This window comes from Indicator indicator, chromosome 30 (assembly GCF_027791375.1).
Source record: "Indicator indicator isolate 239-I01 chromosome 30, UM_Iind_1.1, whole genome shotgun sequence".
In the NCBI taxonomy this organism is placed as follows: Eukaryota; Metazoa; Chordata; class Aves; order Piciformes; family Indicatoridae; genus Indicator; species Indicator indicator.
In genome coordinates, this window is record NC_072039.1 from 13,454,135 (window position 1) to 13,481,176 (window position 27,042).

General features: G+C 49.9%; 2 protein-coding genes across 2 annotated transcripts in view; one reads left to right on the plus strand and one right to left on the minus strand.

Annotated features, from left to right (window-relative positions):
• The window catches only part of ZZEF1 (zinc finger ZZ-type and EF-hand domain containing 1), a 90,063-nt gene extending 69,986 nt beyond the window's left edge, over window positions 1-20,077 (minus strand). Inside the window, exons 1-8 of the mRNA XM_054394387.1 lie at window positions 19,715-20,077; window positions 13,203-13,347; window positions 10,919-11,113; window positions 8,806-8,977; window positions 6,130-6,329; window positions 4,542-4,752; window positions 1,794-1,910; window positions 1,199-1,377 (exon numbers count right to left, since the gene is read on the minus strand). Coding sequence (XP_054250362.1) covers window positions 1,199-1,377; window positions 1,794-1,910; window positions 4,542-4,752; window positions 6,130-6,329; window positions 8,806-8,977; window positions 10,919-11,113; window positions 13,203-13,347; window positions 19,715-20,077 — 1,582 coding nt within the window. The remainder of the gene's footprint in view (window positions 1-1,198; window positions 1,378-1,793; window positions 1,911-4,541; window positions 4,753-6,129; window positions 6,330-8,805; window positions 8,978-10,918; window positions 11,114-13,202; window positions 13,348-19,714) is intronic.
• A 375-nt stretch (window positions 20,078-20,452) lies between these two features.
• On the plus strand, window positions 20,453-24,969 carry LOC128976902 (neuferricin). Its single transcript, XM_054394302.1, has 4 exons — window positions 20,453-20,705; window positions 21,121-21,261; window positions 21,927-22,113; window positions 24,699-24,969. The coding sequence occupies exons 1-4, from the start codon at window positions 20,453-20,455 to the stop codon at window positions 24,910-24,912; spliced, it is 795 nt and encodes a 264-aa protein (XP_054250277.1). The 3' UTR covers window positions 24,913-24,969.
• The last annotated feature ends 2,073 nt before the right edge of the window (window positions 24,970-27,042 follow it).

The window sequence follows — 27,042 nt, forward strand, 5'->3', positions numbered from 1 at the left end:
TGTGTGCATGCTTCATGCACATTCATGACTTCACAACTCATGAACCACCCTTGGCTTGTAAAAAACAGCAGCTGCTCTGGGGAAAACGAAACCATTGTCAAAAACTGAGACTAAATATTGCTGTTATGACTATAAAATAATAACTGGAGTCTTTAGCAGAAGCCAAGAAATCCCAACATAAAACATCCTAACAGGCATGGGGGAAAATACTTCATGAAAGCCTGATGGTGATCTCAGAAGCTGACACCTGAGAAACTGCAGATTTGTTACAGGAGTGCAGTTGATGCAGCAAAGTCAGTGCCTTGTGTCAGCCCAGGCATGGCTCCACACCTGTGGCACGTTTAGATTAATTTAGAAAAGGGAGAATTAAAGAACTGCAAATAGCTGCTAGTAACAGCACACTTAAAACACATCTTAAGTTGGTGCAGGCCTCCAAGAGAGACATTTACTGAGGCTAAATGTACCCAAAAGGTGTTAGCGGAAGAATAAAACCCTTACTGTCGTTTGCCTTTTGAAAAGCACAGACACTGTCACCTTCTTGGAGCCTCTATCTAGTGGGGCCAGACTCTTGTCAGTGGTGCCAGGGACAGGACAAGAGGCAGCAAGGGGCACAAAGTGGAAGCCAGGAGGTTGCATGTGAAGAGGAGGAGAAAGTTGTTTGTTGTGAGGGTGCTGGAGGCCTGGAGCAGGCTGCCCAGCGAGGTTGTGGAGTCTCCTTCTGTGGAGAGCTTCCAAACCTCTGGCCATTGTGATCCTGGGCAAGCTGCTGTGGGTGCCCTGCTTTAGCATGAACCCCACCATGCTGGGATTCTGGGATTTACAAAGTTCACGTTTTCCCCTGGAGATGATGCCACCATTCATAGAATGGGTTGGGTTGGAAGGGACCTTAAATATCATCCAGTTCCAACCCCCCTGCTAAAGCAGTGGCACTTGCCATGGGCGGAGACACCTTCTACTAGCCCAGGTTGCTCAAGGCCTCATCCAGCCTGGCCTTGAACATCTCCTGGGAGGGGATATATTCGCAGATAGGGTTCAATTTATAGATCACAGAGAGCTGATCTGATCACCAACTTCCAAGCCTGTTTCACCTTCACAAATTGTTTTCTTGGTAACTGTTGTGAATTTCTAAGTCTTGCCGAATTCCAAACCTCAGCAGAACAACTGTGCAGCTGATGCACAGGATCAGCAATTCATTTACCATATTTATAGAGCAGGTTCTGTCTCACTGCTGCCATGGAGGTGATAAGAGCTGATGCCCTGTATGGAGTGTCCAGATGATCAGTGATTGTGCAAAGGGAACTCAGCACTTTAGCGACACTCCCTCTGGCTAAGGCAAAGGCCAACAGTGTGAGTTCAACCTCTGGAGTAGTACAACAGCTGGGGAGAGAAAGAAACAACAGGATGAGAATAAAACTCAAGACAAATAATGTCCATATGGGAAAAAAAAAACCCAAAAAACAGACCCAAACCAAGCCAGGTGCTTGCTCCTTAATGGCTTTGACATTTCTCAAGATATTAAAAAAGAGCAGATGGGTTAAAATCCTTGGACAGGCTGCCCAGGGATGTGGGTGAGGCCCCATTCCTGGAGACATTCAAGATCAGACTGGATGTGGCACTAAGCAGCCTGATCCAGTTGGAGGTGTCCCTGCTGACTGCAGGGGGTTGGACAAGATGACCTTTGAGGGTCCCTTCCAACCCAATGCAAACTGTGAAGCTGTAGAAGGAGAACTTTCATTGCACAAATTCTTCAGAACCATTTTTCACTACATCAAAGTATATTACCGTAGCCTCACCTTGTTATTCTGATAAGGAAGCTATCAACTTCTTCCAAAACATTTGGAGATAGGAAGCTTGAGAAGTCTGTAGAGCCTGGTGTGAGGGATAGAGGTGGCATGTGCTGCAGGGCTTTCCTGGTAAAGGAGACAAAAGAGAACATCAGAAAAGCAGACAGAATCAGAAGCAACAGTCTTTGAAAACGAACCAAGGTGTCTTGCAGCATGAATTTGCTGAATAGATTCTGAAAGCAAAAAATCTCTTTACACAGAGGATGTGGTCAAGAGTAAAGAGCAGGATTGCATTCTAGGTGGAGAAAGTTCAACAACTGCTCCTTAATCTTGAATCTCAGCCTCCTAACCTCAGATTTAGTGGCACAAATACATCATGGAGTTTGCAATGAAGACTGTGACAGCATTAGTAGCAGTTCAGTGTCCAAGTACTGCTTCATTTTAAATAGAACCACTTGACATTGAGAGTGGTGAAACATTGGAACAGGTTGCCCAGGGAGGTTGTGGCTGTCCCCTCTTTGGAGGTGTTCAAGACCAGGGTGGATGAAGCCTTGAGCAACCAGAGCTGGTGGCAGGGTTGGAACTGGATTATCTTTAAGGTGTCTTCTATGTGATTCTAGGTGATTCTATGAATGCCAGGTTGGAAGGGACTCCAAGGACCATCTGGACAACCTTTCTAGGTCTAGGAGAGTTGAAATGAGCTGGCCCAGCACCCTGCCAAGCTGAGTCTAACAGCTGATCCATGTAGAGGAATTGTAAGAGCCCCCTGATAAAGGAAAAATGGCTTTTAAATTCTTTCAGAACAACTGGAGAGACTAAGTGAGAAACCTGTCAGCTCAGATGAGGATTTCTGTTTGATTCCGTAAGACCTCTGAGAACAGGTATTCCTCAGCAGGCTGAAGTAATTCTGGCCAATATTAACATTTGGGATTTCATTTTACAGTTCCAAGCACTGAATTTGGAATTCCTTAATGTGTATTTTTAATCAAGACTTCTCTTCCTTAACTCTCCAGGCCTTCAGCTCAGCACCCACATTATGTTTCTAACAACTATTCCAGCAGCAGCAAGACTGAAGGCTCTCAGTTTTGTAAAACTCGGAACTATGAATGTTAGAATCATAATCACGGAACAGTTTGGGTTGGAAGGGACCTTTAAAGGTCATCTTGTCCAACCCCAAGCAGGGACATCCCCAACTAGAGCAGGTTGCTCAGAGCCCCATCAACCCTACCCTGCTACCCTGGAATGTCTCCAGGGATGGGGCCTCCACCACCTCCCTGGGCAACATGTTGCAGTGTTCCAGCACCCTCAGAGTAAAGAACTTCCTCCTAATGTACAATCTCAATCTACCCTGCTCTGGTTTCAAACCATTGCCCCTTGTCCTGGCACCACACGCCTTTGTAAAAAGTCCCTCCCCAGCTTTCTTGTAGGCCTCCTTCAGGCACTGCTCCTCAGCTGTAAGCAGGCATGAAGCTATCTAAACTTCAAAGAGGGTTCAGAGATGATACAAATTAAAGATAGGCTTGACGGACTTTAGCCTCCAGGACTCATTAAGCTGATGACAGCAGTGCGCTGAGGCAGTGACACCATGCTAACTAAGCTCTATAAAAGCTGCTGTGGGTGTGGAGTGATTTTATTAGGATTGCAATCCTTCAAGTCAGGGAGCAGAAGTGGTTGGCAATCAAACAAGGAAGCGTTGCACACAACAGACTCAATGAGCACAACCAGCCATCTGCACAGGAGTATTGCACAAACCCAGCTCTGTCCCTGCGCAAAGAAGGGCAGAGGAGGGCACAAGACAAAATCTGCTGCAAATTTTGTTAAATGAAGCTCCATTCTTGAGAAAAAATGTCCACTATTTATAATCAGTACACTTGACAAAGAAAATTCATTCAGGCTTTTCAAAATTATTACAAGGCAAAGGATAGGTGAAACATGGCACTGATGAGGATGGACTGGGTAATGGTGAGGTCACAGCTTAATTACTGGGTTAATTTTATGCCTTCACTGAAAGAAGGATATTGAGGGCTGGAGCAGGTCCAGAGAAGGGCAACAAAGCTGGGGAAGGGTCTGGAGAACAGGGCTGGGGAGGAGCAGCTGAGGGGCCTGGGGGTGTTTAGTCTGGAGAAAAGGAGGCTGAGGGGAGACCTCATTGCTCTCTACAGCTCCCTCAAAGGAGGCTGGAGCCAGGTCTCCTCTCCCTAGCATCAAGTGATAGGATGAGAAGAAACGGCCTGAAATTGCCCCAGGGGAGGTTTAGGTTGGACATGAGTAACAATTTCTTCCCCAAAATGATTGTCAAGCTCTGAAGCACAGGACAGTGGTGGAGTCTCCATTTCCTGGAGAGTTTTCAAAGTTGTGGAGATGTGGTGCTGAGGGCCATGATTCAGTGGTGCCCTGGCAGTGCTGGGTTAATGGCTGGACTCAATGATCTTAAAGGTCTCTCCCAACTAAATTAATTCTAGGATTCTCTTGTTCTAAAGTCTGTATTCTTCAGTGCCCATTCAATCCTGACTTAGCAGCTAGATTAGACACAACAGCAAGGAAAATTACACTTGTTCCAGCATGTGCAAGTGGATCAAAGAGGAATGTCAGAATTTGCACAGTGTGATAGCTGAAAAGATGTTTGAGCATCTGAATGGAGGGAGTGGAAACCAGTTAGACAAGACAGATTAGTTCAGGACAGCTGGAAGTATTCAAAAGAAAAAGAATTACAACACAAACCCCACAGCTGAGAGTCCAGGGAAGTTTGGTACTTACTGAGTGTTCTGTAAAATGGTGTGAACAAAGGCTGGATTGGTTTCCATAGAAGCTGTTACCAGAGAGGTGAGCAGAGACCAGTACCAGATAGCTGAGGCATCACCCACAGAGACTCCCACCTTCTTAACTCTTTGATAGCCAACAGCCCTGAGCCCATGGATTCTGGTGTCACACCCATCACTAAGGCATCGCTTGATGTTTATCTGTACATCTGTCAAAACACAACATGGATTTGCTTTGTTTCCTAATTTCTTCTGCTGGATGAGACCTAGAAGAATGCAGATATTCCAAACAGTGACTGCTGCAGGACCTTTATGACAACCAGCAGCAGCTCTGTAACAAGACTCCCACAGGCAGATCAGTGTGCATGTGTTTGGGTTTCTTCACCCTGATTTGGAAAATGTAGCCTCTGAATGGCTTATGGGATCCATTACAGGGACTAAAAGACCTTCAAAGTGCACAATAGATGCTAGACTTCACCAGAGCCTTTTTAACTACACACATAGGAAGTGTGTTGGGACAAAAAATGGAGACATTAGGGTCTCCAGACAGGGGAGACAGGGACAAAGAGTAAAGCCTAAAAGCAAAGTTTTAGGTTAAATACAAATTTTCACCCACACTTACAGCCATTTTGCACAGCCAACCTTGTCCTGCTTCCTTCTGAGGAACACCAGCCTTGCTCTAGAAACCATCTCAGGAAAGAGCAGCTCTGCTCTGCTTGATTCCAATACAGCACCCACAGACCTACCAGGCTTAACAACATCACTTAACCCCCTCCAGCAAACACCCTGCTTACAGGAATCATATGGACAGCCTCAGAGTTTTGCTACCAAAAAAAGATAGCTGTTGCTCCAAAGCAGATGCTTTTGCTAGCTACTATCCTCCAAAAGACTCACAGAATGTTTTGGATTGGAAGAGACGTTAAAGATCATCCAGTTCCAACACCCTTGACATGGGCAGGGACACCTCCTGCTAGACCAGGTTGTTTCAGGCCTCATCTAACTTGGCCTTGAACACCTCCAAGATTGGACATATCCACAACCTCCCTAGGCAATCTGTTCCAGTGGCTCCCCACCCTCAGTATAAAAAATTCTTTCATGCTTCAGATCTTAAAATTGACCAGGGCCTTCAAACTGAACGGCTAAAACTGCACCTTTAGTCAGTGCAGCTCTCCAGCCCCCCAGCCCAAGTCACAGACAGACACCGTGAGAAAGGCTCAGAAGGGTGGGGAGACACTGGAACGGGTTGCCAAAGGAGGTTGTGGATGTCCCCTCACTGGAGGTGTTCACAGCCATGTTGGACAAGGTCTTGAGCAAGCTGGGATAGTGGGAGGTGTCTCTGCCCATGGCAGGGGTTGGATCTAGATGATCTTTAAGTCCCTTCCAACCCAACCCAGTCTGTAACTCTACGACTCTCTTCTCAGTTTGAAATTAAACTATAATTAAAACAATTTCTGTAACCCAGGAGCAAGGTCAGAACCTTCTGCTCCAACAACTGACATTTCAACCCTCCACTCTAGCATCTACCCAGTTTTTTGCCTTCCAGCACAAAGCAGCAGCACAATACTGCAGGGGTATCTTTGACTCACACATCTGACTAATGTTAGCGTTCTCCAACAGCGTCACGTAGCCAGTGATATTGCTTGGGATGTGAACATCTCGGACCTCCTGCAGGCTGCTGGCATTCCTGCCCACTGCCACTGTTACCTGCTGTGGCATGTAGCTCTGGTCATTAGCTGCCACTGCGATGGACAGATGTCTCAAAACAACATCTGGCTTCATCTTTAAACTGCAAAGCAAAAAGATACAACAGCTGTTGGAAGGAGAAGGTAAGTTGAGCACTTCACCTTTAGCTAAACTTCACCCAGTTTCCATTTCTACAGACACAAGGAGCACTGAAGCCAAAGAAGGGCAGATTTAGCCTGGAGATCAGGAAGAAGTTCTTTACAGTGAGGATGGTGAGCCGCTGGATGCCCGGGTGGATGCTTCCTCCCTGGAAGCATTCAAGGCCAGGTTGGATGAGCCCTGGACTGGTGGGAGGTGTCCCTGCCCATGGCAGGGGGTTGGAACTGGATGAGCTTTAAGGTCCCTTCCAACCCAACCCATTCTGTGATTCTATGAAAATAAATCCAGTGGAAATGACTGAGTGCTGCACAGGCATTACCAAGCCTGAGCCATGGTGGACAGGTCAGAAAACTTGTAATTGATTTAGGAGACCTCTGAGAGTCAGACTGGGGAATCTTTTATCACTCTGCTTTTCAACTGAAAATTCATTCCTCAGTGTGGTAGTTTATGGCTGTGCCTAGAAAAATTTCCACAGATCTTGAACAGAAAGTGGTAGAATGCAAATAAATCACTATTGGACGAAAAAAGGAAAATAACGATAAGTTCTAAATAATCCCATTGGACAGATGCCTAACATAAAAGCTAGTTGTGTACATTAACTTGCTCTCTTTTCAGCTTCCTTGCTCTGGCAGATACTAACTTGTGCTGCTGCTGGCTTTGCTCACCTTTCATGAGCTCTTGTGGTTAAGTACTAACAGCAACTCTCTGCTCTTTCTCTTGTCCCATGTGCAGCAGGGGGAGGGAAGGGAGCAGGGAAGCTATTAGCAGCCCCCTGGTTTGTCCAGGGGGGTTCTTGTGTTGTTTATAAATTGTATATATGTGTAAATATTGTATATTTTGTACATATTCATTGCACTTCACATTTAGATTGTAGGTTTGCTTGTAAATACAGCGTCAGTTGCTATCAACCGAGCTGGTCCGGCAATTTTATTTTCAACCCACTACACTCAGGAACAATAACGTAGTGTTAACAATGATCGAAAGGAGATTTCTCTTTGTTTTAACAAAGAAAATCCACCAAACATTTCTGTTTCCTGGAACATTCCTGTTTCCTGGAACTTCCTAGACAGTGGCAAAGGGCTCCTGTTCAAATACTGCTCACTGCAGTTTGGGAAGCTCCACTACAGATCATAGAACAGTTTGGGTGAGAAGGGACCTCCAAAGGTCATGCAGTCCAACCCCCCCTGCACTCAGCAGGGACATCCTCCTCTAGAGCAGGTTGCTCACAGCCTTGTCCAGCCTCACCTTGAATATCTCCAGCGATGGAGCCTCAACTACTTCCCTGTGCAACCCGTTGCAGTGTTCCAGCACTCTCACGGTACAGAACTTGTTCCAATCTCAATCTGCTCTGCTGTCATTTCAAACTATTGCCTCTCATCCCTGCAGGCCTATGCAAACAGTCCCTCTGCAGCCTTCTTGTAGCCCCTTCAGCTACTGGAAAGCTGCTGTTAGGTCTCCCTGGAGCCTTCTCTTCTCCAGGCTGAACACCCTCCCTCAGCCTATCCTCATATCAGAGCTGCTCCAACTCCCTGATCATTTTCATGGCCCTCCTCTGGACCTGCTCCATCAGGTACTGGAGAATATTCTCCTTCAGTCTGTGATAAAGGCTAAGGTGAAGCAGGCTGTCCCCCATTGATGCTCACGCTGCAGATCCATCTGCAGCACATAGAGGACCCCACACTAGAGCAGGTAGATGTCTGAAGGAGGCTGCGACCTCACAGAAAGCCTGAGCTGGAGCAGGGTCCCTGCAGAACCTGTGGACCCATGGGGAGAAGCCCATGCTGGAGACAGGTTGTGACCCTGTGGGGGAACCACACTGGAGCAGTTCTGTTCCTGAAGGACTGACATATGTGGGAGGGACCCATTCAGGAGCAGTTTGTGAAGAACTGCAGCCCATGGGAAGGACTCAGGCTGGACAAGTTCATGGAGGACCAATTCCCACAGGAGGGACCCCACAGTGAAGCAGGGAAAGAGTGTGGGGAGTTCTCCCCTTGAAGAGGAAGGAGCAGAACAGAATGTGTGATGAACTGACCACAACCCCCATTCTCCATCCCCCTGCACTGCTGGGAGGAGGGAGGTAGAGAAGCAAGAGTGAAGTTGAGCCCAGGAAGTAGGAAGAGGTGTGGGAAGACATTTCAAGGTTCAGGTTCATTTCTCATGACCCTGCTCTGATTTGACTGGTAACAATTTCATTTCCACAAGCTGGCTCCGTTTTGCCCAGGTCAGTGACTGCTGAGTGCTCTCCCTGCCATTACCCAACCCACCCAAACCCTTCTGTTTTCTGACCCCTGTCCAGATGAGGAGGGCAGTGATAGAGCAGCTTTGAAGGGCACCTGGTGTCCAGCTAGGGCCAGCCCCCCACAAGACCTCACTGGCTGCAGACCCAAGACCTAGGAAGCCCAAAGCTGCTGGGGTCTCACCGTATCCAGTGGGAGCGCGCGCTGCCGTCCGACTGCCAGAAGGAGCTGGTCTCCCCATTGGTCATCTTGTCAATGTCAGCAGAGTTGGAGGAGGTCTCGATGTGGGTGTAGCACTTAGTGACAGACTTCAGTTTGTCTGACTCCTGATTCCCATTCAGGTCACTGGGGTATTCTGCAAGGAGAAAAGATCACACATAAGAGTCCTCATGGTAACTGTAGAAACCCACTTGGTGGCACAAAACCTCCTGGAGAACTATTTCTGATAGGAACTAGAAGACAGTAAAGTTTCATTTCAGATTGATGGCAATAATCAAATCAGTAAGGGAATATCTTCTTTCCCTGGAGTCACCTCCTTACTGGCCCCATCAGTGCTTTATTATTATCACGAGGGCTTGGAGTGACAGGATGAGAGGGCAGCTTTAAGCTTGAGGAGGGCAGATTTAGATTGGAGATTGGGAAGAAATTCTTGACAGTGAGGGTGGAGAGACACTGGAACAGGTTGCCCAGGGAAGTCCCTTCTAACCAAAACCATTCTAGGAATCTATGGATTATAATGCCAAAATACAAACAGATAATAGGAAAAAGTAAAATATGGTGGAGAAGAAGGGAAGGGACAAAACAAACTGTTTCCCAAGCAGCTTCATCTATTTCAACAGAAAGGCAAATATCTGAAAATAAGGAAAGCTGTGAAGTAAAGGAGTCATCCCTGGGGAGACCATGAGGACACTACCACCTGAAATACAGGCAAAGATTCACCACCTCTACCCCAAACCAATCGCTTATTTTAAGTACTTAGCAGTCAGCTTCAGAAGACATTCACCTGAAGATGGAAATTAAGTTTGCAACAACTGGAAAAATACACCCTCAGTGAGTTTGCAGATGACACCAAGCTGGGAGGCAGTCTTGGTCTGCTGAAGAACAGGGAGGGATCTGGACAGATTGGACCAAAAGGCTGAGGCTAACTGTGTGAGATTCAGACAAGTCAAGTGCCAGGTCCTGCACTTGGGTCACAACAACCCCATGAGTGCTCCAGGCTTGGGGCAGAGTGGCTGGAAAGCTGCCCAGCAGAGAAAGCCCTGGGGGTGCTGGTCAACAGTAGCTGAAGATAAGCCAGGATGTGCCCAGGCGGCCAAGAAGGTCACCAGCATCCCGGCCTGGATCAGCAATGGTGTGGCCAGCAGGAGCAGGGCAGGGAAAAGAGGAGGCTCTGGGGAGACCTAGTAGCAGCCTTCCAATACCTGAAGGATGGAGAAAGACTGTCTCCAAAGGCCTGCGGTGGCAGGATGAGGGACAATGCCTTCAAACTACAAAAGAGCAGACTTAGATTGGGTGTTAGGAACAGGTTCTGCACCATGAGGGTGGTGGAACACTGCAACAGATTGCCCAGGGAGGTGGTTGAGGCCCCATCCCCAGAGATATTCAAGGTGAGGCTGGACAGGGCTCTGGGCAACCTGATCTAGTGGAGGATGTCCCTGTTGACTGCATGGGGGTTGGACTTTCATGACCTTTGGAGGTCCCTTTCAATCCAGACCATTCTATGATTGTTCCACTGTAACTCAGCACTGATGAACCCTGGGTTCAGTTTTGGGCCCTCACTCCAAGGACACTGAGGGGCTGAAGCAGGTGCAGAGAAAGGCAACAAAACTGGAGAAGGGTCTGAAGAACAGAGCTGGTGAGAAGCAGCTGAGGGACCTGGGAGTGTTCAGTTTGGAGTAAAGGAGACTCTGCGGAGACCTCATTGCTCTGTACAGCTCCCTGAAAGGAGGCTGGAGTGAGGCAGGTATTGTAACAAGTGATGGGGACAAGAGAATGTTAGAGGTTAGAAGGGACCTCTTGGAGATCATCAAGTCCAACTTCCTTGCCAAAAGCAGGGCTCAAGTTGCTCCAGGGGAGGTTTAGGTTTGACATTAAAAGAAACTTCTTGACTGAAAGGTTTCCCAAACACAGGCTTCCCAGGGCAGTGGTTGAATCCCCATCCCAGGAGGTGTTTCAGAGAGGCAGAGATGCGGTGCCCATGGCTATGGTTTTAGCAGCAGCCTTGGTAGAGTTGGAGAATGGTTGGGCTGAATAAGCTTAAAGAGCTTTGCCAACAGAAGTGAAGTTTATTACCTACCTCTCTCTTTTAAGAGAAGTCGATCCAAAGAGTCCTTCAGCACAGAGGACCGCATGGTGCAGATGTTGTTGAAGTACTCCAGCACTGGGTAGGGGATGGCAGTGCTGGAGATGCGGTTGCGGTGCAGGAACCTCAGGATCATTGCAGCATGGAGCCCCAGGCGCTCCTTCGATTCAGAAAAGATATCAATAAAACCTGGAAAGAGATATCACTGCTGTCTTAGCTGCAACATATGGCTTCCCAAAGCAGCATCTGAGTCCAGTTCTGGGGACCCCAACACAAGAAGGACCTGGAGCTGCTGGAGCAGGTCCAGAGGAGGCCACAAAGCTAATCAGAGGGCTGGAGAACCTCCCCTGTGGGGACAGGCTGTGAGAGTTGGGGCTGTTCAGCTCAGAGAAGAGAAGGCTCCAGGGAGGCCTTAGAGCAGCCTTCCAATACCTGAAGGGGCTCCAGGAGAGCTGGGGATAGACTTTTGACAAGGACTGGGAGTGACAGGATGAGGGACAATGGCTTTTTGCTGGGAGAGGGGAGATTGAGACTGGAGATGAGGAAGAAATTCTTGAGAGTGAGGGTGGGGAGAGACTGGAACAGGTTGCCCAGGGAGGTTCTGGATGCCCCCTCCATGGATGTGTTCAAAGCCAGGCTGGATGAGGCCTTGAGCAACCTGGGCTGGTGGGAGGTGTCCCTGCCCATGGCAGGAGGCTGGAACTGGATGATGTTTAAGGTCCCTTCCACCCCAAACCATTCTGTGAAACAGTGGAAAGCAGAAGGTGTAAGAACTGAGACTCTGAGCAACTGTTTCGAACCCCTCAGGCTTTTCAGGTAACTGGCAAAACTCTTTGCCTGCACCTTTCACAGTGCTGCTGTAAAGTCTGCAAACTGGAGATGCTTCCTGTGGTGCAGTGTGGCTCCATTACTGGCTCCTGGGCTGAATTTGGATTTACCTAGAAATCAGGTGTAGGGGCCTGAAATGATCATCACAGAACAGACCAAGGCCAAGGCCCCATCCAACTTGGTCTGTTCTACAGTGAGAAGGTCTCCAGAAGAGATTTCAGCTACTGAGCAATCAGAGAGCATTTAGGTGCACACAACACCCCCCCACCACAGGAGCACTCTCCTCTTCCTGTTACCCCATTCCAATGCTTCTTGTCTGATTCTCCAAGACAAATCCTTTTTCAGCCACTTAGCATCTAAAGCTTGGCAGGAAACCAGCAACTGATACTGACTCCAGAAATTCTGGAAGCTGACACTTCCCAAACTGTCTGGGGTAAGATGTGAATCCTGTTTTAGCAGAATTTCAAATGCTGAATAACAATACAATAAAAATAAAGCTTATGAGTCACCACCTGAACCAGACTCAGGCTCCTCAGGCTGGAGGACTTATTCCTCCAGCTACCAAGTAGCAGAGCAGCTTTAGCTAGGGACTCACCACAATACTACAAGAAACCAAGGGAGGAGAAGAAGCTCCCCAGTAATAGAGATGAAAATATTGATTAGTTATGGAAGTAAGCAAGGAGAATTTCAGCTGACATCAACTTCCCTTGTTTGGATACTAGAGAAGTGAGAATGACGTGGAGTATGAGTTTGGCCCAAGAAGGACACCAGCATTCTGGCCTGGATCAGCAACAGTGTCACCAGGAGGAGAAGGGCAAGCATTGTCCCCCTGGACTCAGCATTGATGAGGCCACATCTCAAATCCTGCGTTCTGTTTTGGGCCCTCACTGAAAGAAGGACATTGAGGGACTGGAGCAGGGCCAGAGAAGGGCAACAAAGCTGCTGAAGGGTCTGGAGAACAGGACTGGGAAGGAGCAGCTGAGGGACCTGGGGGGTGTTTAGTGTGGAGAAGAGGAGGCTGAGGGAGACCTCATTGCTCTCTATAGCTCCCTGAAAGGAGGTTGAAGCCAGGTGGGGATTGGGCTCTTCTCCCTAGTCTTAGGTGATAGAAGGAAAGGAAATGGCCTGAAATTGTGCCAGGGCAGGGTTAGGTTGGAGATAAGAAAAATTTTCTCTGCTGCAAGAGTGGTCAGGGATTAGCACAGGCTGCCCACGAAGGTGGTGGAGTCCCCATCCCTGGAGGTGTTCAAGAAAGATGTGGCCATGGCACTTGGGGACATGGTCTGATGGCCATGGTGGTGTTGGGTTGATGGTTGGACTCAATTATCTTAGAGGTCCTTTTATCAACCCAAACAGTTCTGCGGTGCTATTAAAGCAATTTCTTGCAACATCATCCCTTAGGCAGGGCAGGAATTCAGAAACCATTTCTTTTGTGACTTTCTTCTCATACCTGGCACTAGAGAACAAGCCTGCAGCTGTCTGATCACATGGCTCAGCTCCCCTTGAAGATTAGCTCCACTAGAATTCTTGAGGGCCTCCAGCATGTTCTCCACATCTACGGTCCCATCTCCTTCAGCATCAAATTGGGCAAAGGCCTGAGGAGAAAGAAGAAGAAACAAAAATCTCAGCACCTTCACTTAGAGCAGAAATGGAAGGTATTTGACAGAAAGCACAGCAGCAAGTAATGCACCCCCACAAAATACAGCTCAGGAGAATCTGTTCCCTGTAGCATTGAGGTCATGAGAAGAGGCAACACCCAGGCTGGAAACCTGTGGTTTCCAACAAGGCTCTGGTACTGGCCTCCTACCAAAGTCAGCTGTAGTTACGCTGAGTTGGGGACAGCACATCACCCTGACCAGGGAATCAGCCCTGTGCATCCACCAACACCTGGGGCTACACAATCACAGGATCATGAAGGTTGGAAAGACCCCCAGGATCATCCAGTCCAATCATTAACCTAGCACTGCCAGGTCACCATCAAGCCCTGGCCCTCAGTACCACATCTACATGGCTTTGAAACCCTTCCAGCAATGGAGACTGTACCACCTCCCTGTGCAGCCTGTTCCAGGGCTTAACCACTCCTTCAGTGAAGAAGTTATTCCGCATGTCCAACCTGAACCTCCCCTGGGGCAACTTGAGGCCATTTCCTCTCATCCTATCACTTATAAGTAGGGAGCAGAGGCCAACCCCCACCTGGCTCTAGTCTCCTCTCAGGGAGCTGTAGAGCAATGAGGTCTCCCCTCAGCCTCCTCTTCTCCAGGATGAACACCCCCAGGTCCATCAGCTGCTCCTTCCCAGCCCTGTTCTCCAGACCCTTCAGCAGCTTTGTTGCCCTTCTCTGGCCCTGCTCCAGTCCCTCAATGTCCTTCTTTCAGTGAGGGCCCAAAACAGAACCCAGGATTTGAGATGTGGCCTCCTCAGTGCTCAGGGCCCCAAAACTTAACCCAGGATTTGAGGTGTGTCCTCACCAGTGCCCAGTCCAAGGGCACCATCACTTCCTAGTGCTGCTGGCCACACCATTGCTGATTCAAGCCAGGATGTGCCAGTGGGCACACCTTGCTTCATCTCCAGCTGCTATTGACCAACACTCTCAGTTCTTTCTCTGCTGAGCAGTTTCCAGCCACTCTGCCCCAAGCCTGGAGCCTTCATGGAGCTGTTGTGACCCAGGTGCAGGACACAGCCCTCGGCCTTGTTGAACCTCATCCCAGTGGCCATGGACCATCAATCACATGAAGAAGGTGCTCACAGAAGAACACTCAAAAGCTGTTCCACTGAAGTGCAAGAGGCCTACCATCCATCACTGATCACTGCTGTGTCCACCTCACTCTGCAGCCACACCAATTATTGCAGGTTTTCAGTAGTTTGTTTCTTTAAGATAAAGTTTCCCCAGAAGCAGGGTGTTTGTTCCTGTGCATTTCCTCCCATCCCCTGGCCTTCTGCACACAGCAAAAGCTAACCACAGCCTGACATAGCAGCTGGAAGAACATTGGAGCTGGATCCCTGCCTTCCAGTAGCTGAAGGGATCCTGCAGGAAGGCTGCAGAGGGACCTTTCATCAGGGTGTCTAGAGACACGACAAGGGGGAATGGTTTCAAGCTGAGGGAGAGCAGGGTTAGACTGGATCTGACAAAGAAGTTCTTCAGTAACAGGGTGGTGAGATTCTGGAATAGGCTACTCAAGGAAGTTGTAGATGCTTTCTCCCTAGAGGTGTTCCAGGACAGGCTAGATGAGGCCTTGGGCAGCAAAGTCCAGTTGAGAGGTGTCCCTGCCCACATCAGGGAGGTTGGAGGAGATGATCTCTGAGGTCCCTTCCAATCTGAACCATTCTAGGATTTGAAAGGACTTTTTTCCTTGTGGACAGGGCCTGTGGGCAGCTTTGTTAACCCTGCCCTTAAAGGACATTTTGCACACCAAGTGTTGTGTTGAGCACAGACGAAAAGCACCTCACACAGCTTCACATTTCACAGCTCTGGGCTAACTGAAGGACAGGACATTTGCAATCAGCTCAGCCTCTAAGACAGAGCCAAGCTCAGAAGTGTCAGTTTTGTTCAGAGGACTCAGGAGCCATGGCACACCACTATTAAAAAGACCAGCCAGGTGTTCACAGTCTCACTGAATTCTGCAAAAAGCTTCTGGTTAACTGCTAAAAATGACATTGAAAGGGCCCCAAAAAGAAATGTGCTATCCACTTTTCCCATCTAAACTGGGAATGTACTTACCAATCATACCTCTTGACAAGGAAGACTTCAGTCTCCCAGCCCTGAACTTGGTGTTTCAAGGTCAGTACTCAGCTGAGTAAACCCACAAGTGTCTGACAGAGGCTGGCTGCTCTAACCCAGGTAAGATGGGTGATGTTCCTGCTTAGGTTCTCAGAGCATTCTTGGCAGAGAGGAGCTAAGTGAGACTTGTACAGATACGGGGCTGACCTGCCTGGGAATGGCTTGAGTCTTGAACACAAGGGACAAGAATCATATTCACAAGAGAAAAGTGAGGATCATCTGCTCTGCCCTGGTGAGACCACACCTGGAGTATTGTGTCCAGTGGCTCCCCAGTGGGCTCTCCAGTTCAAGAGAGACAGGGATATACTGGAGAGCGTCCAGTGCATGATGAAGGGACTTGAACATCTGTGTAGTGAGGAAAGGCTGAGAGACCTACAGCTGGTTAGTCTGGAGAAGACTGAAGGGAGATCTTACTGATGTCTATAAATATCTGAAGGGTGGTGTCAAGAAGAGGCCAGGCTATTTTCAAGGGTGTCCTGTGACAGAACAAGGGGCAAAGGTCACAAACTGGAACCCAGGAAGTTCCACCTCAATATGAGGAGAAACTTGTTTGGTGTAAGGGTGATGGAGGCCTGGAGCAGGCTGCCCAGAGAAGTTGTGGAGTCTCCTTCTCTGGAGACTTTCAAGACCTACCTGGACATGTGACCTGCCTTGGGTGACCCTGCTCTGGCAGGAGGGTTGACCTCACTGATCTCTGGAGGACCCTCCCAACCCCTACCATTCTATGGTTCTTCAGGATGAAGCTATGCTTGAATCTCTTGGTTTGCTACCTGATTCTCCAACTTGATGTCCCATTAACTGCCCTATCCTAGAGAGAAATAATCCAAGATGATTAGATAGAAATACACTGCCAATTAATGAGGCCATAATTACACCACTCAAAGGAGAGCAAAGTCCTCAGAAGATGACAGAATGAAAGTGCCTTATGCCCCAGTGGCACTTCCGCAGCGCAGAGCTGAATTTTACCTTGGAGGGTTTCTAAGCTCCTCTTAAGCACACATCTAACCCCACACTAACCATTAAAAGGTTGTTCTTAGAGGCCCAGTGCTGGCATGCAGAAGGTGCCACATCTAGCAGAGGTACCTGATGCTGGGCATTGGGCAGATACTGAAGCAAAAAATGAAGACCTTTGCTTGGGGACAACGATACACAGGGAATCAGTTAATTTTCACAAACATAACTTGGTTGCCAAAACAATTCAATGTACAGCTTCATCCCACATCACTGCGGCGAGGATGACTTCTCCTATGTGAGGTCAAACTGAACAATTACTGAAACATGAGGGAAGCTTTGTGATGGTACTGTGAACACCAACCACACATAAGACAGCAGGGCTGGATCTGCTGACAGCTGCTTTAAACCACTACCTGTATTCTCATGTAAGGAGAGATTACCACAAATGTGGTTTTCTCTGCATCTTATTTTGTTATTTTAAAACTCTTCCTATGAGCTCAGGAGACTGCACCAACCCCATAACTCCCCAGTTATTTTCTGACTGTTCACTATAGCTTCATCTCTATTTTTGACACAAAAGATAGACAATTTCCACTGCTCAGTCAAGCTGTGCCATGGGGTATAAGCAAAGAATAAAAACAAAAAAGAAAATCAGATCAGTATGCAAACCACTACCCAGAGGTTTTGAGGGTTTTGGGTTGAGGGACATGACACAAACACAGCAGCAATGTCACCACAACCCAGCTGCACTGTGCTCCTAAATAAAGTGTTGAGTACACACGCTTCCAATCAAGTTCAACCCAAAGAAACACAAAAGAAACATCTTTCCTGGAAACAAAGGCTAAGGGAAAGGCAGAACATGGAAAAATCATCCCCTCAGCTCACAGACAGCTCAGGAGCTGCACAGAATCACAGAATGGTAGGAGCTGGAAAGGATCTCCAGAGATCATTGAAATCAACCCCCCTTGCTTGAGCAGGGTCACCCAGGGCAGGTCACAAAGGAACACATCCAAGTGGGTTTTGAAAATCTCCAGAGGAGACTCCACAACCTCTCTGGGCAGCCTTCTCCAGGGCTCCAGCACCCTCACACCAAAGAAGTTTCTCCTCATGTGGAGGTGGAACCTCCTGGGTTCCACCTTGTCCCTATTGTTCCTTGTCCTGTCACTGGGCACTACCACACAGATCCTGGCCCCTTCCTCCTGACCCCCACCCCTCAGATATTGATAGACATTGATAAGCTCTCCTCTCAGCCTTCTCTTCTCCAGACTAAACAGCCCCAGCGCTCTCAATCTTTCTTCATAGGAGACATGCTTCAGTCCCTTCATCATCCTCATAGCTCTCTGTTGGATTCTCTCCAGCAGATCCCCGTCTCTATTGAACTGGGGAGACCAAAACTCAGTATTCCAGGGCAGAGTAGAGGGGGAAGTGAACCTCCCTAGACCAACACAAGGTGTGGTTTGGGAAAATGTTGTATTTCATCTTTGCTCTCAGTGGAATCGCAGTATCCATGCCTCAGGTGAATGTTGCACATGTTAAATGATGGCTACTGCTCCTTTAAAAGGAGTCAGAGGTTCAGCTTAGCTAGAAAACAGAGTTTTGCATTTAAACAGAAGTTTGTGTTGCCCAGGAAGGATTCCAAGTGTGTGTTCACATATTCCACACTGAGAACTGAAATGTTTCATGGGTGGATCAACACTTACACTAGGCCAGGAAGGATTCTGAACATTAAAAAGTGAAACCTATTGACCTGCCACCCACAAACTAACTTCTCACCAATGTAAAACACATCCTGGAAATCTAAAATACCACAGCCCGTGGGCTAGTGCCAATTACAGCAAAGATGACATCAAGGTTTTCCACACAACTCCCAGTATCTCAGCTGCACAGTACAGGCCACATCTCTGTTCTGTGCTAAATCTTTTGATGAGACCAGGGAAAAAAATCCTAAGAGCAGGGAAAAAACCCAAAGCAATTGCATTGCTCATGCAGAGGATGTGCAACACGGCCCTCAAAATATTTCTGCAGCCTGCAAAGCTCTGCTGTTTGCATCATTCGTAAGAACCCCACTGTAGCAAAGGAAGCAGTGTTGTTCTTGTGGAGGAATTGGAAATGGAGGCAGCATTTTAGCAGACTCCTTTCAACAGTCTGTACAAACACACCTATTTGCACCACAAAATTAACCTCTTCCCAGTGTCCAGTAGCCTTGTTAATATGTCAGCACCGATTTTCAAGAGCCTGTGTGTGATTTAACAGCTTTCCAAGTCATTCTGCTACTCAGGAGTGATACAAAGACAGCAGGAAGTCACTGGTGAGACTCGGGAACTGCAGGCAGTAAGAAAACTGGGCACAACCAAGTCCTCAGCTGAGTGTGAAATTCCCGGCAGAGTTTTCTGCTACTTTTTAAACGCTGTCTAGAGAGCGTAGCTAAAGCTTCAATGCACTAGATGATAAGTTCTCCGTATTCCTTCCCACAGCAGAAAGGAAACTGAAAGGAAACTTCTGCCATTAAAACCTTCAGACCTGCTGTCTGTGGAGGTGAAAACTGTGTCACACTACCTCCTAACAAATTTTCCAGAACTCTTACTTTACAACTAGCAATGGGATCCCATGAGCCGATTTCACTGCTGATTTTGAAAAAGCAACAATAAAATCAAGTCTGATAGGCCTCGACGTGCTGATACCAGGAAGAAATATCTGAGAGGAATGTGCTGTGCAGAATATCCCACCTGTGCTGCCACCAGCTGCCCCAGCGGCAGCACCAGCAGAGATATTGCTGGAAATGTCCATTTCATGCACAAGTGACTGCTAAGTGGCTCACTGAAAACGGGCACGAACTGAAACAAAGAGAGCTGTGAGCTGCCAGCCCGCCGATCAGGAGCGGCAGCCGCTTGGTAGCCCTGCTGCAGAACCCTCCGCTCTGGCCTTGCCCCAGCTGCCAGGAAGGGGTGGCTGAAACCTCCACGGCCATGTCGATGGCCACGCTGCTCGGCCTCCGTGCCGCGGACCCACACCAAGGGTCCAGGAAGACCGTCCCGGCTCCCGGAGCCCTACCTCAAGCAGCACCCCAGGGGTTCCCGCCGCCTCCCTCTCCGCTGATCCTGCCCCCAGATTCCCACGTCTCACCCAGACAGGCGAATCTAGCCGGAGGGAACATTTTCTGCAGGTCCTCCGCCCCCGCGCAGCCCCTCCCGGCCCGGGCAGAGGCCTGAATTCCCCGGCCGCCTCCTCACCTCCTCGCTCTCGCCGCGGGAGCCGGCTGCCAGGCGGGAGACGCTCTCCAGCACCTCGCAGAACTGCTCCAGGCTAACGGCCTCATCGCCGCGGCTGAGGCGCTCCTCCAGCCAGCGAACCAGCGTGCTGTGGTGCCGCGACACCAGCGACTCGGGCAGTGCCGCCTCCCGCAGCCGCGCCGTGGCTTCCCGCAGCCGGGCCTGCTCCAGCAGCACTTCGGCCGGTGGCAGCGGCGGCGCCGGACTGGCGGCAGAGCTGGGCGGGAAGGGAGCGCCGGGCTGAGGCGCGGCAGCCGCCCCCTCCATGCCTTCCTCGGCACCTTCCTCCTCCTCCTCGCTGCTGTGGCTCGCCGCCGTCCCCATGAGCCCCTCGGAGGCGCCGACGCTGTGACCTGAGTCTCAGCAGAGCTGTATCTCCTTCCTCCTCTTTCGGCCGCCGCTGCCCCGGCTCCACCCGGCCCGGCTTAGTCAGCAACTTCCCGGCCCGACGCACCTGTCAGCTCCCGGCCGGCGACGGCCGCGCCACACTGCCGCCAAGCGATAACCGGCGCCGCAAAGTCTCGCCCCGCCCCGGAAAAGGGCCGCACAGCGCGACAGTCACCGTAAAGCGTAGGCCGTGAGGAGGATTGTCCCCATTACATACACACGCATATATCGCGCTGGCTATACTGCCGTCAGGCGCTGCGCGAGGAAAGTGTCGTGAAAGGGTCGGGTCTGTCGTGGCCTTGGCGCGGCCCCATGTGGCGGGGCGCGGCAGCAGCGGCGCTGCTGTACTTGGGGGCAGCCTGGTTTCAGGGCCGCGGGTTCGATCCCCGTTTCTGGCTGCTGCTGCCCCCGACCCGGAGCCGCCTACTGAGTGTCGCCGAGCTGGCCCGGTACCGCGGGGCCGCGGGAGAACCCGGCCTCTACCTCGCCGTGCTGGGCCGCGTCTTCGATGTGGAGCGTGGCCGCAGGCACTACGGTCCCGGCGGTGCCTACAGTGGCCTTGCAGGTACCGTTAGTGTGTCCCCTGGGCAATGGGCTTGGGCTTTGGTGGGGACTGTCAGGGGGTTCGGTGGGGTCTGCCAAGGCCCTGTCAGGAGTTTGATGGGGGCTGGCAGGGGCTTTGTTGAGGCTGGCAGGGCCCTGTCTGTCATGGGGCTCAGTAGGGGCCGGCAGGACTCTGTCAGGGGTTAAGTGGGAGCTCGCAGGGGCCGGGCGGGGCCCTGTCTTTTAGGGTCAGGGTTGTCAGGACTCTATCACAGGGGTTTGCTGGGAGCTGGCAGAGCCCTGGCCCCTGGCAGCGATTTGGTGGGGGCTGGCAGGACCTTGTCACAGGGGCTTGGGGGCTCGCAGGGCCTTGCTGCTGCTTGGCTGGGGCTCACTGCTTGGCTCGGGGAGGGTCTCACCACCTGCCTGCCCCACAGGGAGGGATGCCACCAGAGCATTTGCCACCGGTGACTTCACCCAGGCTGGGCTGGTGGACGATGTCTCAGCACTGTCACCGGGTGAGATGCTTGCCATCCAGAGCTGGCTCTCCTTCTACAGTGACAACTATGATCCTGTGGGTAGGTGGTTCTGGCCAGGACAACCACACACAAGGGACACACACTGGGAGGAGAGTGGGTGGGCAAGGTTAGGCCTGCAGCATGGCCTACACAGCGCTGTAGAGCACCAGGTTTCATCTAGAATGTGGCCACCTCGGAGAGGATCTTCCTTCCACTTGTGCCACAGATGGCTGCTGGGGACCTGCATACTGAAACCTGGAGCTGCTGCTAAATCAGACCAGGTTTGGAGTTTGCTTTCCTCTGATCTGAAGCCTAACAGCTTTCCTGCCCTGAGTTCTCAGATGCAGCTTTCTGCCTGGTTTTTGTTCCTCTCTGCTGAGCAAAAGGCATGAAGCCAGCACTGAGAGGACAGAAATTAGCAGGACTCAGGAGACTGTAGGAGCAGCAGTGGAGAAAAATGGTTTTGGAGAATGACGTGCATGGGTGGGATTTTCTGATCTTTAATGAGTCTGTATCTAAGCTTGCCCTGTGTGGATTTATTAATGTGGGTAAGTGGCTGTGTGATCCAAGAATGGAAGGAATGGAAGCTCAGTTTGGTTTTCAAACTGGGCTGTGATGAGATACTCTTTCTTTTTTTCTTTAAATAACAACATCTTTTTAGAACACAGACCTATTCACTTTCCTAGCCTGGAAACACTGCAGTCTAATTGATCTTTCTCTCCCAGGGAAGCTGGTGGGCAGGTTCTATGATGAAAACGGGGCACCAACAGAAGCCTTAAGGCAGGCTGAGACTGCCATTGAGGAAGCTCTGAAGTTCCAAGCAGAAAGTGAGAAGAGGAAGCAGCAGTTTCCACCCTGCAACTCCGAATGGAGCTCTGCAAAGGGCAGCCGGTTCTGGTGCTCCAGACAGAGGTAAACTCAGCTTTCTTGCTATCATGCCTGGACCCTCTGAATCACTTTTCTGCCCTGGTTTTGGGTGCCCTAGCATAGAAAGATGTCCCAGCCCCTGCAGCCATCACACTCATAGACTGCAGGTGAAGTCTGCAGACTTTTCCTAATGTGCTGAGTGCTGGCAGAGCTGGAACACGCCAGGCATGGTTCCCAGCCTTGTCTTCATCCCTCAGGCTGTGCTTTTTGAGGCAGGGCTAACCTGCAAGGAGCAGCAGAACCCTCATTCCTGTGCCAGGCTGAGCAGCTGTTGTTGTGTGAATGGGAGCTGCTGGATTTTTCTCTGCCAGTCCAGCAACTGCTGACAGCTTTAACCCAGTCCAGGGTTGCACAGAGGCATGGGCTGGACTGGTGAGAATGTTCTGCAGCTTGAGGCAGGGGAGGGGAGCTCTACTTACTGAGCTGGGGAGTGGGTAAAGAGAAAAGTCTCATCCCCATCGCTGACACTTTTAGGAATTCTGTTTCCAAGCCAAAACCTCTTCTGTCACACTGGAATCAAAGTCAGGTTTTGGGATGTGCCATGTGTGCATGGGATCCCCTCTTCTCAGAGAAACAGGATTCACATTCCCCTGGCACCACCTGCTGAACTCAGACAGGTTTGCTCACCCGCCAGGGGCATGGGGATTAGCTGGTGCTATGCAGACACTTCCACAGCTTGTCACCACCACTTCAGGCCTGACTTTGAATGATCATTTCCTTCTTGGCCTCTTTGTATTCCTCTTTGTTTAGGGACTGTTTTGTTTGAAGTAATGACAGAGCACACTGCAAAATGCTTACTCTGTGTTTCAGTGCCCCAGTAGCAGCCTGTGCTTCTCTGCATGAAAGAGCTTGGGTACAGCCATGGGACTGGCTGTTGTGTGGTAGACTCTTGTGCAAGATTTTATAGGTTTATGAGTCAGTGTGAGCTGAAATTCCCCCCACACCGACAATAACCAGGCTAGCTCAGTCTGGAAGCAAATGAGAGCTGTATTTACAAGCAGATCTACAATCTATGATGAAATGCAATGAATATGTACAAATAGACACAATTCACAACATTTACAAATATATACAATCAGCAGAAAAGCACAACCAAGCTCCCTTTGCTTCCCCCCAAAGGGGACCTTTCCCAAGGTCCCTTTCCCCTCTCCCAGGGGCTTCCTCCCCCATGCCCCCCTGGCAGAAAGCAGTTAGTTAGGTAAAAGCAAAGAAGCTGTTAACTTCGCTCGCCAAGGTCATCTTCAGCCAGAAGAGAAGAAGAACCAGCAACCAGACAGCCCAGCAAGTTGCCCCAACTGCAGACTGCCCCACTTTGTTTGGAGTAGTAGTTCTTAAACATTTCTACCTCTCCAATGGAAGTGTTTAGAACAATCATTATTTTGCTTTCTTACACCCAGTAGTGACTTATTTACACTCTTTCACTTTCTCTGCTTGAACTTTGCAAAGAAAAATTAAAAAGACAGTTTCAGACCATCACAGTTTAAAAGCTGCAGCAGGTGGGGGATCAGGTAGGATTTGGCCTGTAAAGAGACACTGAAGTAGCTGCAGAAATAACTGAGACTTTTGGGTTTTTTTGTTCTGAAACTCACTGTGTACTGTCATGGTGCAGAAGATGAGAGGAAATAGCCTGAAATTGTACCAGCGGAGGGTTAGGTTGGAGATGAGGAAAAAATTCTGTGCTGCAAGAGTGGTCAGGGATTGGCACAGGCTGCCCACGAAGGTGGTGGAGTCCCCATCCCTGGAGCTGTTGAAGAATCGTGTGGCCATGGCACTTCGGATTGGTTTAATGACCATGGTGGTGTTGGGTTGCTGGTTGGATTCAATGATCGTGGAGGTCCTTTTCCAACCAAAACAATTCTAGGATTCTATCTATCAGCAATTAGCTACCCCCAAAAGCCATTTTGCCATTAGAGATATTATGCCACATGAGGCTATAATTCCTTTTTGAGCACTAGAATGGTGGGAAGCAGAAGTTGTTTGTTCCCAGGAGGGTGAGAACATTTAGCAGCACTGATGAAACCAGGTGCAGGCCACGGGTCGCTGAAGCATAGCCAGTAAAAGGCATCAGAAGGCTGTAGCATGGTCGCTGCTGGGAGCAAAGTTGGGTTGGAAGGGACCCTCAAAGGTCATCCTGTCCACTCATCAGGGACATTTCCAACTACAGCCGGCTGCCCAGAGCCACATCAAGTCTGACCTTGAATGTCTCCAGGGGTGGGTCCCCAGCCACATCCCCTGGGCAACCTGTTCTAGTGTCTCACCACCCTTACTGTGCAGAGCTTCCTCCTGATGTCCAACCTAAATCTGCCCTGCTCCAGTTTCAAACCACTGCCCCTCGTCATGTCACCACAGCCCCTTCTGAACAGTCTCTCCCCAGCCTTCCTGTAGGTCCCCATCAGAAACTGAAATGCCCTGGAGCCTTCTCCAGGCTGAACAACCCCAGTGCTCTCAGCCTGTGTACCTCTGAGCATTATCACCTCAAACGCACCCAGACCAGCTGTATATAAGGCTTATGACCACTGTAGAGGTTCTCAGGGCTTTGATTTGTAACTGGGTTTCGTTTTCATTCTCAGTGGGGGAGTGCCCAGGGCCTGGGCTGGTGTCCCACGGAAGCTGTACAGCCCTGGTGCCAGCGGCAGCCGCTGCGTCTGTGTCAGGACCAGCGGCCCCCCGTGGGGCCAGCCTGCCTCCAGCCAGCACAGCAACAGGGGCGACCTGGATGACCCTCACCTGCAGGAATATGATGGCTGCCACCCACAGGCCCAGCAGTGTGTCCTGACAGTGTGAGCCGAGTGCTGGAGGCCTGCAAAACATTGCTCTGTTGGGGAGCAGCTCCAGCTTCATTTCTTTTCCTCTCTGAAAAGGGAGCAATGACAATTTCCTGTTATTTGTGATTCTGTTAACACGTGGAGGTGAGAGAAAATCCTTGAGCCAAGTTAGTAGTTGAACACTCGCACTGCCAGGATGCTTTCTCTGGTAGTGCTTTGTTCCTGGGGTGTTTTTACATCTGGTAGCAAACTGCACCATGCGCAGCCTGCGTTCGTCTTGAAGCCTGATTTCTTGTGCAGTCATGAAGCAGACACTTGCGTACAGGACTGGGGTGTTTTGAGCAGCAAGGTCACAATCAGAAGAACTGCTGCAGCATCACCACCCCCAGCTCCTTCAGAGCCCTCCAGCTGCTTGCCTCTGCCTGCTGTAGTGTCAGTGCTCCTCCCAATCACCAGATTTGTTCCAGAGTTTAAAGGCAGCAGGGAGAAACCTGCCTTGCTCCTCAGTGAAGGCATGGAGTACCCAGTGCAATTCAGTTCCACAAAAGCTTTATCAGATCCTTGGAATACAGAAGGCAAAGTTCACCCCTGCCTTTCCTCATGCACTGTTTGGGTTAGATCCTGTGCAAAGCTGTGGGAGCCAGCTCTGAGGAGTGTTGCTTTACCTTAACCTCACCATCCTACTCCTTTGATTCACTACATTCAGACTACTCAGGTCAGGAATTGGTTGATTTGAAGTAGGCAGTGGCAACAGGACCATTCTGCTGTGTGACATCCATCCTGTGACCTCTTTCCATCTGGTATGGGTCCATCAGACTATGACCTGAGGCTGAATATGTCCTCACAGGGCAAGTTAATAACATTTCAGCATGGAGATAAAGAGGACAAGGGAACACCCAGGTAGGGCTTAGGTGCTGTAAACCTCCTGCTGCAGGAAAGCAGTTGCTGGTTGTAGAACCCAGTTACAATCAGGTTTTAGTTTTGCAGCCTTAAAAGAGACACCAGCTGACAGAGTCCAGCAGCAGCACAGAACTGAGGAGCTTGTTCAGCTTGTTCCTTAAGGCTCATTAGTTCTGAGCTACTTCCAGCTCCAAGGCAAATCCCACAGACCCAAGTAATCAGTTAATAACCAGTGAGATCAGAGGAGGCCTGGCATCATTCAAAGCAGAAGGAACCCTGCAGTGACAAGAGGAGATATGACAGCACTTTTAGCCTCTGATGGTTGGAGGAGGCTACAACTGCCAAGGGCCATATTCATTGTCAAATGATTTGGTTTGGATTTTCTTTTTAGCTGGTTCTGTTGTGCCTTTTCCACCATAATATTGAAGAGAAATCCTCCAGAGCACTGTTGTACAGTTGTGCAATCTCTTTCTGGCCATCAGTGGAAGTTGCACATGTTGCTGAGTGGCAGCAGAGCCATTCCTTTTGGAACTGAAGCTGAGCCATGGGCCTGTCCATGTTTGGGGCTGGAGTGGGCTACATGTCAGAGTCCTGCAGATAAAGCCTGTGAGATCTACAGGGAAGAGCTGCAAATCAGTGGTCAACTGTCTCCACAGCTTGGGGGGCATGACAAGTCACAGAACTCCAGCATGTTTAGGGTGGAAGGAACCTCTGGAGATCACAGGCTCACAGGATGTTAGGGCTTGGAAGGGACCTCCAACCCCCCTGCCAGAGCAGGACCATAGAATCCAGCACAGGTTGCACAGGAAACATCCAGATGGGCCTCTGAAATTTTGTCTCCAAAGGACACTCCATAACCTCTCTGGGGAGCCTGTTCCAGTTCTCTCTGGCTCTTACAGTAAAGAAGTTCTTCCTCATGTTGAGAGGGAATTTCCTGTGCTGTAGTTTACATCCCTTGCCCCTTGTCTTAGCACAGGGCACAAATGAGCAGAGGTTGTCCCTATCCCTTCCTTCCTAACCCCCAGCCCTCAGATATTGATAGCCATTGATCAGATGCCCTCCTAGCTTTCTTCTCTCCAGACTAAACAGCCCCAGGTCTCCCAGCTTTTCCTCACAGGGCAGTGCTCCAGTCTCTTCTTCACCCTTGTAGCCTTCAATTGGACTCTCTCCAGCAGATCCCTGTCCCTCCTGAACTGGGGAGCCCAGAGTTGGATGCAGTATTCCAGGTAGGGCCTCATTAGGGCAGAGT

Excerpts from the sequence above, each read along its gene's own strand:
- LOC128976902 (XM_054394302.1), top strand. The coding sequence starts at position 20,453 with ATGTGGCGGGGCGCGGCAGCAGCGGCGCTGCTGTACTTGGGGGCAGCC. Across the intron at positions 21,262-21,926 it reads TGACAACTATGATCCTGTGG|GGAAGCTGGTGGGCAGGTTC; the intron begins GTAGGTGGTTCT and ends TTTCTCTCCCAG. Across the intron at positions 22,114-24,698 it reads TTCTGGTGCTCCAGACAGAG|TGGGGGAGTGCCCAGGGCCT; the intron begins GTAAACTCAGCT and ends TTTCATTCTCAG.